This window comes from Oncorhynchus mykiss, chromosome 15 (assembly GCF_057628025.1).
Source record: "Oncorhynchus mykiss isolate SJ-2025 chromosome 15, ASM5762802v1, whole genome shotgun sequence".
NCBI lineage: Eukaryota > Metazoa > Chordata > Actinopteri > Salmoniformes > Salmonidae > Oncorhynchus > Oncorhynchus mykiss.
The window spans coordinates 15699802-15711836 of NC_143036.1; the positions used below are offsets into that span (position 1 = coordinate 15699802).

Consider the following 12035-nt stretch of genomic DNA (forward strand, 5'->3'; position numbering starts at 1 on the left):
CTCGTAGTGATATCAGTCCTGCCAGATAGAATATACAAGGATATGACAAATAGTGTGAGAGAAATAAGGAAACTTCCAGAAACTGTGGGCTTGTATTACTATCCATGTGGGTACTGCAAATCCCCACAAGGATACTAAAACAAGGAACATTCTCCCTCATGGGGACATTTCACAGGTCCCCACGAGGACAAAGGCTATTTTAGGTTTAAGGGTTAGGTTTAGTGTTAGTGTTACGTGAAATAGGATTTTGATTGGAAATACATGTTATGTCCCCACAAGAATAGTCAAACATATGCTGTGTGTGTGAATCTGCTGTCACAGACAGAACAGGCCTTCATCTGGAGCGCTGACTCATGGGAGTTACTGATTGAAGGAGGAAAAAGTAAACAGTCTGAGAGACAGTGAGTGAGGAGAGAGAGAGCGTGGAACGGGACTTGTGTGTAAAAGCAGTGGATTACTATGTGCTCCTTAATCACACACATTTGACATACAGATTGAGGCTGTCAACTCAGCCATCAGCCCAGAGCAGCCATATCGACCCTGTCTGTCACATATTAACCACACAAACACACACCACTGGTGAACAGTGGAGAGCAGAAGCCTCACAAACACACACCACTGGTGGACGGTGGAGAGCAGAAGCCTCACAAACACACACCACTGGTGAACAGTGGAGAGCAGAAGCCTCACAAACACACACCACTGGTGAACAGTGGAGAGCAGAAGCCTCACAAACACACACCACTGGTGGACGGTGGAGAGCAGAAGCCTCACAAACACACACCACTGGTGGACGGTGGAGAGCAGAAGCCTCACAAACACACACCACTGGTGAACAGTGGAGAGCAGAAGCCTCACAAACACACACCACTGGTGAACAGTGGAGAGCAGAAGCCTCACAAACACACACCACTGGTGAACAGTGGAGAGCAGAGGCCTCACAAACACACACCACTGGTGGACGGTGGAGAGCAGAAGCCTCACAAACACACACCACTGGTGAACAGTGGAGAGCAGAGGCCTCACAAACACACACCACTGGTGAACAGTGGAGAGCAGAAGCCATATGGGATGATATATCAACAGACATCAGACTGTGACTCTCTCTTCCAATTCACAATGATTTCATGTTCTCTCAACCCTGCTAATTTCATCTCTCTCAGTTCTCTTTCTTTGATTCTGGCCTGATTACACATAATGCACTGTATGCATCTAGGTGATAGTGGACAGATAGGGTCTTTCTTCCACCTTCACTTGCCAGGAGTGGTTATCAGTGTAGACCATGGTCATACACAGATACAGACCCCTGTCAGTGAAGGGATTGGGACAGTCGGGGACCAGACGTGGAGGTGGAAAGGCTGATAACGATGGCGGCCGACAGAGGCCGGGTGACCTGAAGCGTGGAGGGAGCAGAGGTACCGCCCTAGGGTTCTCAATACGCCTCATTCAGAGAAGCCATTCTAAGATTTCACACCAGATCATGGTACGTGAATGGTAGTTGGTCTCTAGTCGTTAGGTAATGTACACACCACATTGGATTGAAGATTTTCTATTTTGTTTTCTGATTTGTGTCAAGCTTTCCTGAATTCACAACTAAAGTATCCTTGTGGAAACATAGTATACTGTTAATCCAATTAAGTCTAAATAAAGAGCAGTGTCATAGAATTGGGAGTGGGTTGAACTGTCAACAGGATTGGAGGAGTCAGGTTTGAAGAGCATCACATTGGGACAGAGCAGGAGAATGAAGACTGGGTTGTGACTAAATCACACCTATCATAGAACAATATGGAGGAGGTTGATAAGATCACGATTAGGGCTATAAATGTAACGGGTATGTGAAGACTGGAGACAGACAGTCGCTCAGCTCAGACTACAATCGCGCGCACACACACACCACAGACAGAAGATAGCGATGCATAGTGTCAGGAGCCTGCATGACAGTTTTAAAGCCTACAATCAATCAGAGACAGGCAAGCTCAAAGACCTGAATTGCAACAACTGCTGTTCAGTAAAAATGATCAATGACTAGTCTAGTCTATTGAATTCATCAATAACAGTTAGGACTAATCTAGGTCTTGGATATAAGAGCCAGAAACCCAATCACATCCATTTGCAAGAGGCTATATTGCCTCAATCTCAAGCAGTAGCCTATTTCATAGTAGGCCATGAATGTAAGTTTAAAGCTGCAATATGTAACTTTTTGGATGACACATAGAAATGTGGGTTATAAATCTGTCAATCTCATTGAAAGCAAGTCTAAGAAGTGGTAGAGCTGTTCTCTGTGTGCTATTTCTGTCTTGTACTTTCAATTCTGTACACCAGCTTCAAACAGTTGAAAGTACAATATTTTGGGTTCTATAAAATATATTTCACAGCAGTTTAGACGGTACAATGGTTCTCTACACCATGCTTGCTTGTTTTGTCACATAAACTGGAATTATGTGAACTGTTTGAATTTTAGCAACCAGGAAATGGTGGAGCGATTTCTGCATAGTGCGTCATTAATTAACCCATGGAGATTGATAGAGGACTCTAATGCCCAAAAGCCGGTTGTGTCATGGGCAGTGCCATTGGACTTTCACCATTTTGTAAGTAGTCAACTGGGTGGGACCTCCTATGAGTTAAGGAAGGATCACATAATTCCATCCAGATCAGTGGGATCGGCCAATGAATTATACTCATACTTCATAACTGCAGGTGGCAGTAAATCGCCAACCTTGACTTTATACCTGTTCAAACAATACATTTCAGGTGGCAGTATACAGCCTTTCAGTTTCTTTACCAACTCATAGAAGTAGTAGAAGAAGAAAATGGACTACTTCAAAATGGAGATGGCCTCAATTGTGCAGCCCATGCTCTCACATATGCCATAACCAGATCAAATAATCAGTCTATTTACAGTACCTTGCTATATGCTGTTTTAAAGTCAGGTGTGCGTCAATGCACAGCAATTCACTGTTCCAACCTCCTCCAATCAGGAACTAAAACTACGTTCAAATGTAGAGTGATGGTTGAATAAAATCATGAAGCAGGTGTCCAATATTCATTTATAAATCATCAATATTTCACCAAAATAATGATAGTACTTAGGCCTGAAATTAATTTAGGCTATTACAGAGCCAGACTTTGCTTTCTATTTTGTTCACTTTCCATTGCGTGGATTGAAACACCCCTGTATTATCCAACAGTGGTATCGCCCAATAAAATATATAGTCCTCAGGTGTTAACCCATGTAGGCCGGTAAACGACCTGACCTATTGGTTTTTCGTTATCAAAACACTGTCATCTGTACAATTAAAGATGGGGGAAAGGATTCAAGTCCAAAGAAGCTTTATTTGTTCTTTTGTCAACTGCAATGCCACCTTCAATAAATCATGGAAATTAGATGCCCATCTTTGCAAGCACACAGGTTTGGTGAGTACCTATCCTTCCCAGCTGGCATCTTTTAACAGATGGTCCAGATCAGATCCTATGTACTGAATTTAGAATTTCTGTTAATCAGAAACCTATTGACGTAAGTGAAATACAACTGAACGTGAATGAATGTCTGCGGTCAGAAACACGTATTATTGTGTTTTGTTACTTGGTCACGTTTCTCTTTGACAGAAACCCTTCTCGTGCGAGAACTGTGACAAGAGCTTTTGTACCCGCTACCAGCTCACCAGACACGGGCTGAGCCACAGTGGAGAGAAGCCATACACGTGAGTATGAAACTTCACTATCCTATAGGGCAATGGTTCACTGTTAATGATCGGCTGTATGGCTGTTCCTGCCTTCAACAATGTCTCATTGTTGCCTTTCCAAATTATTTGGCAGACAGTCAGTTGGCTAAAGTAAAGACTAGCACCAAAGCTACGGTTTAGTTGTAAATGGTTTTGAACCAAATGTTTCTGAATCAACTCGAGTAGGAGCGCTAAACCATTGTGCTAGGAGTCATGCAATTCATTATTGCTCTTCCAACCTTCCCTCCGGTCACTCCTGTTTCTGTGCGTCTGCAGGTGTCAGTCTGCAGGATGCTCCGAGGCCTTTGTCACACATGCCAGCATGAAGAATCACATGGCTCGCGTTCACCAGCACCAGGAGAAGCACTATAAGGTTGGCTAAACCGAAGTCAGACTTTGACGCAGCCAATGAATCACTGATACCACTTGGTTTAGTCTGAAACAAAGCCCTGCAAAAATCGTGGCCATTTTCCTTAAGCCAGAATGTTTAATGAAATTACATTTGACTTTACTCTACTGCTGCTTGAAATGTGAGGTTTATTTAGAGCACCAGCACTGAAGCCCATGCTCTAAACTATGTCAACATCTGTTAGTATGTGTGCATGTAGTCTTGTGCACTTGCCTTCGGTCATAGGCAGACATCTTGCCACAGAAGTAGACCTGCGTTTTGCCTGTAATAATATTTTCCTGCAGTTTGTCTAATTTCAACCAGCTGAATGACCAACACCAGACATCATGCAGAGTAAGTGGGGGGGGAAAATTAATCACTATTCGACAGACAAGCTACTTTTATCTGCATGGCATTGCCTACATGGTTGACGGCACCACCATATTTTCATGACTCAGGCTAAACCGAGGTTCACATTCATCACCCAGTTGATGGGTAAAGGTCAGATTCCTCGACTTCCACCTCCAGGTGTGGCTGAAGGAATAGTGAAGGCAATGTTGGACTAAGACAAATGGTCCGCATGCTAATTTTCATTCAAAGGTTTGTAAATTATGTTCTAGTGTGACCATGTGCACTGTGGGATGGAGTTCAATAAGAAGAACCAACTCAAAACACACAAGATTAAACACGCACAACTGCTGCCCTTTCAGTAAGTATAACACACTGGCCTCTACAAGAGAATGTGGACTCTACCACATCAGGCTGAACTCTGACCCTTTCCCATAGGTGTATCTTTGAGGGCTGTAAGAGAGAATTTGCAGCTCCCGGACAACTGAAGCGCCATGAGAAAGTACACCAAGGTGAGCCCTACACATGCCACATACCCACAAGTCTGATCAGAGGTCCTGTGGATGTTTTATCTAGCCATTTCTCTTTCCCAGGTTACCCCTGTGCTGTGGAGGACTGTCCATTCCAGGGGAAGACTTGGTCAGAGTATCAGAAGCACAGGAAGGCTGTGCACAGAAGTATGTAGGCCCTCCAACACTGCCACCCTCTTGACCATTCTGCAACTCATCCCTTTGCATTGTCTTGTGAACCCCTCTCACATGGTCCTAAATATTATATGGATTTAAAACGGATCCGATTGTAAAGTCTTCACCGGTTGTGTGTTCAGTCAAGCTACAGTGTGATAGCTGCAGTAGGATGTTCCTGGGGGCGTGGTTTTTGAAGCAGCACCAGCTGCGGGTCCACTCCGGTGCGCCCAAGAGGGTGTTCCAGTGCTCCGCCGCTGGGTGTGAGAAGACCTTCACCACCCACTTCAACCTGGAGAACCACGTTGTGTCAGACCATGAGGGCAAGCGGGCTTTCTCCTGTACCCACGAAGGCTGTGGCAAGCGCTTCGCTATGCAGGTGAACTCATGGGACAAGGCTCCAGTTACAATATCCTGTCACTTCGTAAATAGTTTTGCAGAACTCAATCTGTCTTTAAGTGGAATATTTGGTGTAAAACAAAATGTTTTTATATTCCCTAGGAGAGTTTGAGACGACACGGAGTGGCTCATGACCCAGAGAGGAAAAAGCTGCAGGTGAACGCTGGTATTGTTGGGTATATGGTGGAAAAGTAGCATCCTAACATGTAGTATTATAATCCACTACTTTTTCCTTTTGCAGAAGGTGTGTCCTAAAAAGAACAAGCCGTTGGGGCCAGCCTCTACACAGGCTGAGACCAGCAGACTGGCTGACCAACTCCATAACACCAGCTTGGGCTACTCTACATCATAATACCAGCTTGGGCTACTCTGACCTGGACTGGTCCATCAGAACCATGGGGGGGGGGGGGGGGGGGTGTAAATCTGAAACCTGTGGAACAGGAACCTATTCTTTGCTACTTGTCAAGCTGTTTTTGTTTAGTTTTCAAGAGCTGAATTTCAGTTATGTATCAAACACTTATCTAATAAATCCTCACCAATGCATGGCTGGCTCCTTGTCTTTTAATGGTTATGTAATGCACTATGACACTTTACAAATACCCAATGGTGTCCCACATGATTCACTTTCAAAGCATATTATCAAGTTTGGTCCATCATCCTGGGAAGTGTGAGAACTGGGCCCAAAATCTGTCTTCTCCAGCAGGTTTTTTTTTTTTTTTTTTTTCTCCAAGGAGGTGATTGAGTGAATTTGGTAAACACATTGACTGGCTTATTTGATAGACTTGAAGTTGAATAATTAGGATACAAGTAGGACATGTGGCATCCCAGAAACTGAGGAAACCACTCTGCCTTGTGCCTGTTCACACTTACTAGCCCTGAGTGGCTAGTGGTCCCACCTGTTCTAGCCGCTGACTACCTTATCTTTCAAGCGGCCACTAGATCTACCTGTTCACAAATGGCCGATCTGTAGGCGGGTTGGTGACGGTGAACAAATTGCATCAGTGTGCTTGCAATGCACCACTCCAATAGTTTGTAAAGAATCCAATGGAACTTGTCGTGGTATTGTTAAAGATTTTGTTTGGGTGCCAGGCAGGTATTAACCCTGCCGAAAGGAAGAGTAGGACGGTGTACCACTACCGGACCCACAGACTGCCCAGTGTAGCCTGTTTGCCAGAGCCAGTGGTGTGAAAAGACCATAAAACCTCGCAGCACAGGGATAACCCAACGAAACGGCAGAGCAAATTCATAGAAATAATTCACAAAGAACCCAGTCATCAGGATTTGCAATCTGTATTACCACTTCTGAACACATCCAGGTGCTGAAATGATTCCACTAGCAGAGTTTTCCTCCTTCAGTATGAAGGTGTGGGGCCAGGCAGATGTGGGTTAGAACTGACTCCAAATGCTCTCTGTGGAAAATATTTATCAAATGGCAGAATCCACAAGTAAACCCTAGGGAGCTGATGGCTGGATCGTCATGGTGATGAGGCCTAACGCTGTGTCCAGGGGACTTGGGCCCCCAGAGTAAGGCCTTGGGTTTATTCAGTTGGAGCGAGTAGGTGAAAACGTTTTATCCCATTTTTCTCCTGATGACCTTAGCAACGTTTCAGACAGAAATACATGGCTTAGAGCTGATCTAAATCATTACATGGCAGAGACTCTTCTGTTCTATGCAATGAATTTCCATCTGTTGCGGCCACCTGAACGCACCCTTGGTATATTCAACTGCAGTCCAGAGACGATGTACTGTCCTTGAACAGATACAGTCCCGATAACATGACCATAGGAACACAGTCTGTTTGTGGGGCTGACACAGTCCGCCCTAGTATCAAGTGATTTTGCTCAATAGGGCCAGGTTTCCTCTAGCCTGGTTTGATGAAGTCTGTAATTTGGCCCAGGTTACAGTAGGTCCAATCTAAAACAATTTCAGTATGGTATGATTTGGCGCCATAGCCTGGTTAGATCCAGTCTACAGTAATTTCAGTATGGCATGATGCTATGCCAGGCTGCCAGGCCAGGAGACCACGGTGAGAGCCACTCTGCTACGCTGCTCCTTCAGCATGGGTACCAGGGCTGAGTGGCTCATACCAGCCGTAGACAGTCCATTAACCGCCACTATCATGTCCCCACACCTAGGGAACAGAGGGGACACAGAGGGGCACATCAAAATGGATGGACCACATACAGATAGATATACACCAGTTTATTATGTACACCCACCCCTTGTTCATGAAAATGGTTTGCTCCAACAGACAGTGAGTCACATGGCCATGGCTTGCTATTTAAAGTAGGCAGACAGGCACCAAGGAATTCAGTTACTGTTCGATTGAATGTTATAATGGGCAAAACTATTGACCTAAGCGATTTTGAGAGTGGTATGATCATGTCAGGCGCTCCGGTTCCAGTATCTCAGAAATGGCCGGCCCCCTGGTCTTTTCACACATGATAGTGTCTAGGGTTTACCGAGAATGATGAGACAAACAAAAAACATCCAGTCAGTCCTGTGGGCAAAAACAGCTTATTGACGAGAGGTAGAAGGAGAATGGCAAGAATCGGACAAGCTAATAGGCGAGCCAAAACAGGCAAATAACGGCACAGTACAACAGTGGTGTTCAGAACGGCATCTCGGAACACACAACTCATCAGTCCTACTGCAGCAGACGACCACACCGGGTTCCACTCCTATCAGCTAAAAACTAAAAGAAGCGGCTCCAGTGGGCACAAGATCACCAACACTGGACAATTGAGGAATGGAAAAATATCACCTGGTCCAAGGAATCCTAGTTCCTGTTGCATCATGCTGACGGCAGAGTCAGGATTTGGCATATGCAGCAGGCATAGTACAGGGTGGTGTAATGGTGTGGGGAATGTTTTCATGGCTCATGTTAAGTCCCTTGACACCAATTGAGCAATGTTTCCATGCCCAGAAGGATTCAGACTGTTCTGGAGGCAAAGGGGGGTCCGAACCGGTACTAGATGGGTGTACCTAATACAGTGTATGTGTGAGATAATATAAGATGTACTTTATTGACAATTAACTTACAGAGAACGGAAATGTGTCTATATGCTCACAACCCAACAACATGACTGAAGGCTTACTTGAGGCGGCCATCGTAGTATGCAGGCGTTCCAAGGACAATGGTCTTGATGAAGAATGCCTGGTTGCTATGGTTTTCCTCGTATCCCCCGACGATGCTGAAGCCCCAGCTCCCAGGGTGACTTCTACGCAGAACAATCTCATGGCTACTGTGAAGGTAACTGAGAGAGAGAGAATACAAAGGGAGAGAGATGGACGGAGAGAATGAGCCAGTGTTTTAGTGAGAGGGCGAGAGACAGGGGGGGAAGATAGAGGGAGGAGCAGGGAGAGAAATGGGGAAGGAGGGCAAGAGAAAGACAGAAAAGGAGGGAGGAAATAGAGAGACAGATAGGGAGGGAAAGAAAGCAATAGAGTAAGGGTGATTCAGAGGGAGGGAGAGAAACAAAGAAAGACAGCAGAAGAAAAGGAGAGAGCGTAAGAAAAAAGAGGGTGAGTTTGAGGCTGCTCTCTGCACCAGTCTCAGAAGGAGGAATTATGGAGAGACATTGGGGATGTCACCACATGCCTCTCAGTTGATAATCCACACTACAGCACAGTTCAGGACAACACACACACAAACATAATCTCCCGTATGGACCTCCTTACATAACACACACACACATAATACTGACACATGAAACGAAAGACATATTCTAATACCTCACACACTCAAACACAATCTCCCTGGATGACTTCAGGTGGCCTTCAATAGTCTAAAAGGTCTTCCTCTCCTCAGCTTCACCTACACTAACATGAAACCACTAAATAAGTCACAGCAATACTTTCACACAAACTCCCAATATCCCAAACACCCCAAGTGAGTCCAACCCAAACAGGTGTGAGTGTGTGTGTGTGTGTGTGTGAGGGTTATATTCTCTATACCTGGGCAGGCCGAGCCACAAGACCCAAGAAGGGGACCAGGAGGAGTCGTAGTCTGAGTTGTGTGTGTGATGATGTGGGGGAAACAGCTGGTCCTCGGGGCTCTGAACCTGGCCTGGCTCCTCCACCATGCTGACCTCCAATGCCCTCAGCTGGACGGAGGGCGATGCTGCGCTGGCCTTCAGGGTGCCCACCGCCTCACTGTGGCTCAGGTAGGTCAGGTCCTGGCCATTGATACTCAGGAGGATGTCACCTGGAGAGAATGAATGAATGAATGAATGAATGAATGAATGAATGAATGAGAGAGAGAGAGAGAGAGAGAGAGAGAGAGAGAGAGAGAGAGAGAGAGAGAGAGAGAGAGAGTGTGTGCGTGCGTGCGTGTAGGAGTGAGAGAGGGGGAAACAGAGGGAGGGACAGAAAGGACAGAGAATAACAGTTAGTTAGGGACAAATAATCCTGAGAGACACTGACCTCTGAGACTTCAGCTGAACAGATAATGAGCACAGGAAGAAAGCCAAACCAAAAACTGACAACTTGAATTAGGCCTTGAGAATAATATCAGAAGCTCCCACTGGGGGATGTGAGTTATTACTCACCTCGTTTGATTCGTCCATCACGTGACAGGCAGCCGTGTGGTTGGACGCTGGTCACAAAGATGGGCAGCTCGCCACTCTTGCTGCCCCGCCCCCCGGCCACGGTCATACCCAGAGACTCATGAGGCTCCTTCTTAACAGTGATGTGTTTCTCCTTACAGGTCACACACTGGGACAGGTCCTACACACACACACACACACACACATACACACACACACGATAAGAGAGGTCAGTATACAAAGATACACATTAATAGACACAGTCAGACACACACACTCCCTTCAGGTGTGTGTACTCACTCTGTGGGTGCTGGAGCGAGCCAGGTGGGCACAGGTAGGCACTGGGCTGGGGCTGGGGGAGAAGCTGTGGTGGTGGTGGTGGTGATTGGGGAGGAAGTGGTCATGGCAGTACAGGTCTCTGTTGGAAGTGGAGCTTGGTGGAGGGGTAGGCTTACTGGGCCGGCCAATCAGTAGAAAAACTCTCTCACCGCTGGCCTGTAGTCGACAGGGAAAGAGAGTAGGATTGGCCATCAAATCAAATCACATTTTATTTGTCACATACACATGGTTAGCAGATGTTAATGCGAGTGTAGCGAAATGCTTGTGCTTCTAGTTCCGACAGTGCAGTAATATCTAACAAGTAATCTAACAATCCCCAACAACTACCTAGTATACACAAATCTAAAGGGGCGAATGAGAATATGTACATATAAGTATATGTATGAGCGATGTAGGCAAGGTGCAATATATGGTATAAAATATGAGTAATGTAAGACGTAAACATTATGAATAAAATACAGTATATACATGTGATTTGAGTAATGTAAGATACTGTACAGTGCCTTGCGAAAGTATTCGGCCCCCTTGAACTTTGTGACCTTTTGCCACATTTCAGGCTTCAAACATAAAGATATAAAACTGTATTTTTTTGTGAAGAATCAACAACAAGTGGGACACAATCATGAAGTAGAACGACATGTATTGGATATTTCAAACTTTTTTAACAAATCAAAAACTGAAAAATTGGGCGTGCAAAATTATTCAGCCCCTTTACTTTCAGTGCAGCAAACTCTCTCCAGAAGTTCAGTGAGGATCTCTGAATGATCCAATGTTGACCTAAATGACTAATGATGATAAATACAATCCACCTGTGTGTAATCAAGTCTCCGTATAAATGCACCTGCACTGTGATAGTCTCAGAGGTCCGTTAAAAGCGCAGAGAGCATCAAGAAGAACAAGGAACACACCAGGCAGGTCAGAGATACTGTTGTGAAGAAGTTTAAAGCCGGATTTGGATACAAAAAGATTTCCCAAGCTTTAAACATCCCAAGGAGCACTGTGCAAGCGATAATATTGAAATGGAAGGAGTATCAGACCACTGCAAATCTACCAAGACCTGGCCTTCCCTCTAAACTTTCAGCTCATACAAGGAGAAGACTGATCAGAGATGGAGCCAAGAGGCCCATGATCACTCTGGATGAACTGCAGAGATCTACAGCTGAGGTGGGAGACTCTGTCCATAGGACAACAATCAGTCGTATATTGCACAAATCTGGCCTTTATGGAAGAGTGGCAAGAAGAAAGCCATTTCTTAAAGATATCCATAAAAAGTGTTGTATAAAGTTTGCCACAAGCTACCTGGGAGACACACCAAACATGTGGAAGAAGGTGCTCTGGTCAGATGAAACCAAAATTGAACTTTTTGGCAACAATGCAAAACGTTATGTTTGGCGTAAAAGCAACACAGCTGAACACACCATCCCCACTGTCAAACATGGTGGTGGCAGCATCATGGTTTGGGCCTGCTTTTCTTCAGCAGGGACAGGGAAGATGGTTAAAATTGATGGGAAGATGGATGGAGCCAAATACAGGACCATTCTGGAAGAAAACCTGATGGAGTCTGCAAAAGACCTGAGACTGGGACGGAGATTTGTCTTCCAAACAGGA

At 45.3% G+C, this 12035-nt stretch overlaps 2 protein-coding genes across 4 annotated transcripts in view; one reads left to right on the plus strand and one right to left on the minus strand.

Annotated features, from left to right (window-relative positions):
• The first annotated feature begins 1322 nt into the window (after positions 1-1322).
• gtf3ab (general transcription factor IIIA, b) lies at positions 1323-6083 on the plus strand. Of its 2 annotated transcripts, XM_021562420.3 has the most exons (9): positions 1323-3414; positions 3607-3701; positions 3999-4095; positions 4731-4819; positions 4897-4970; positions 5052-5135; positions 5285-5520; positions 5643-5696; positions 5782-6083. In XM_021562420.3, exons 1-9 carry the CDS (start codon positions 3301-3303, stop codon positions 5890-5892), a joined length of 954 nt encoding a protein of 317 aa, XP_021418095.3. In that variant the 5' UTR covers positions 1323-3300; the 3' UTR covers positions 5893-6083. The 2 variants fall into 2 exon arrangements, with proteins under 2 accessions (XP_021418095.3, XP_090055503.1); XM_090199377.1 differs by having other exon boundaries at positions 4897-5135.
• A 731-nt stretch (positions 6084-6814) lies between these two features.
• The window catches only part of LOC110489663 (ligand of Numb protein X 2), a 28354-nt gene continuing 23133 nt past the window's right edge, over positions 6815-12035 (minus strand). For both annotated transcript variants that reach the window (XM_036943836.2, XM_090199376.1), the window contains 5 exons: positions 10389-10583; positions 10092-10269; positions 9499-9748; positions 8640-8798; positions 6815-7672 (listed from right to left, as the gene is read on the minus strand). In XM_036943836.2, coding sequence (XP_036799731.1) covers positions 7537-7672; positions 8640-8798; positions 9499-9748; positions 10092-10269; positions 10389-10583 — 918 coding nt within the window. In that variant the 3' untranslated portion in view covers positions 6815-7536. The remainder of the gene's footprint in view (positions 7673-8639; positions 8799-9498; positions 9749-10091; positions 10270-10388; positions 10584-12035) is intronic.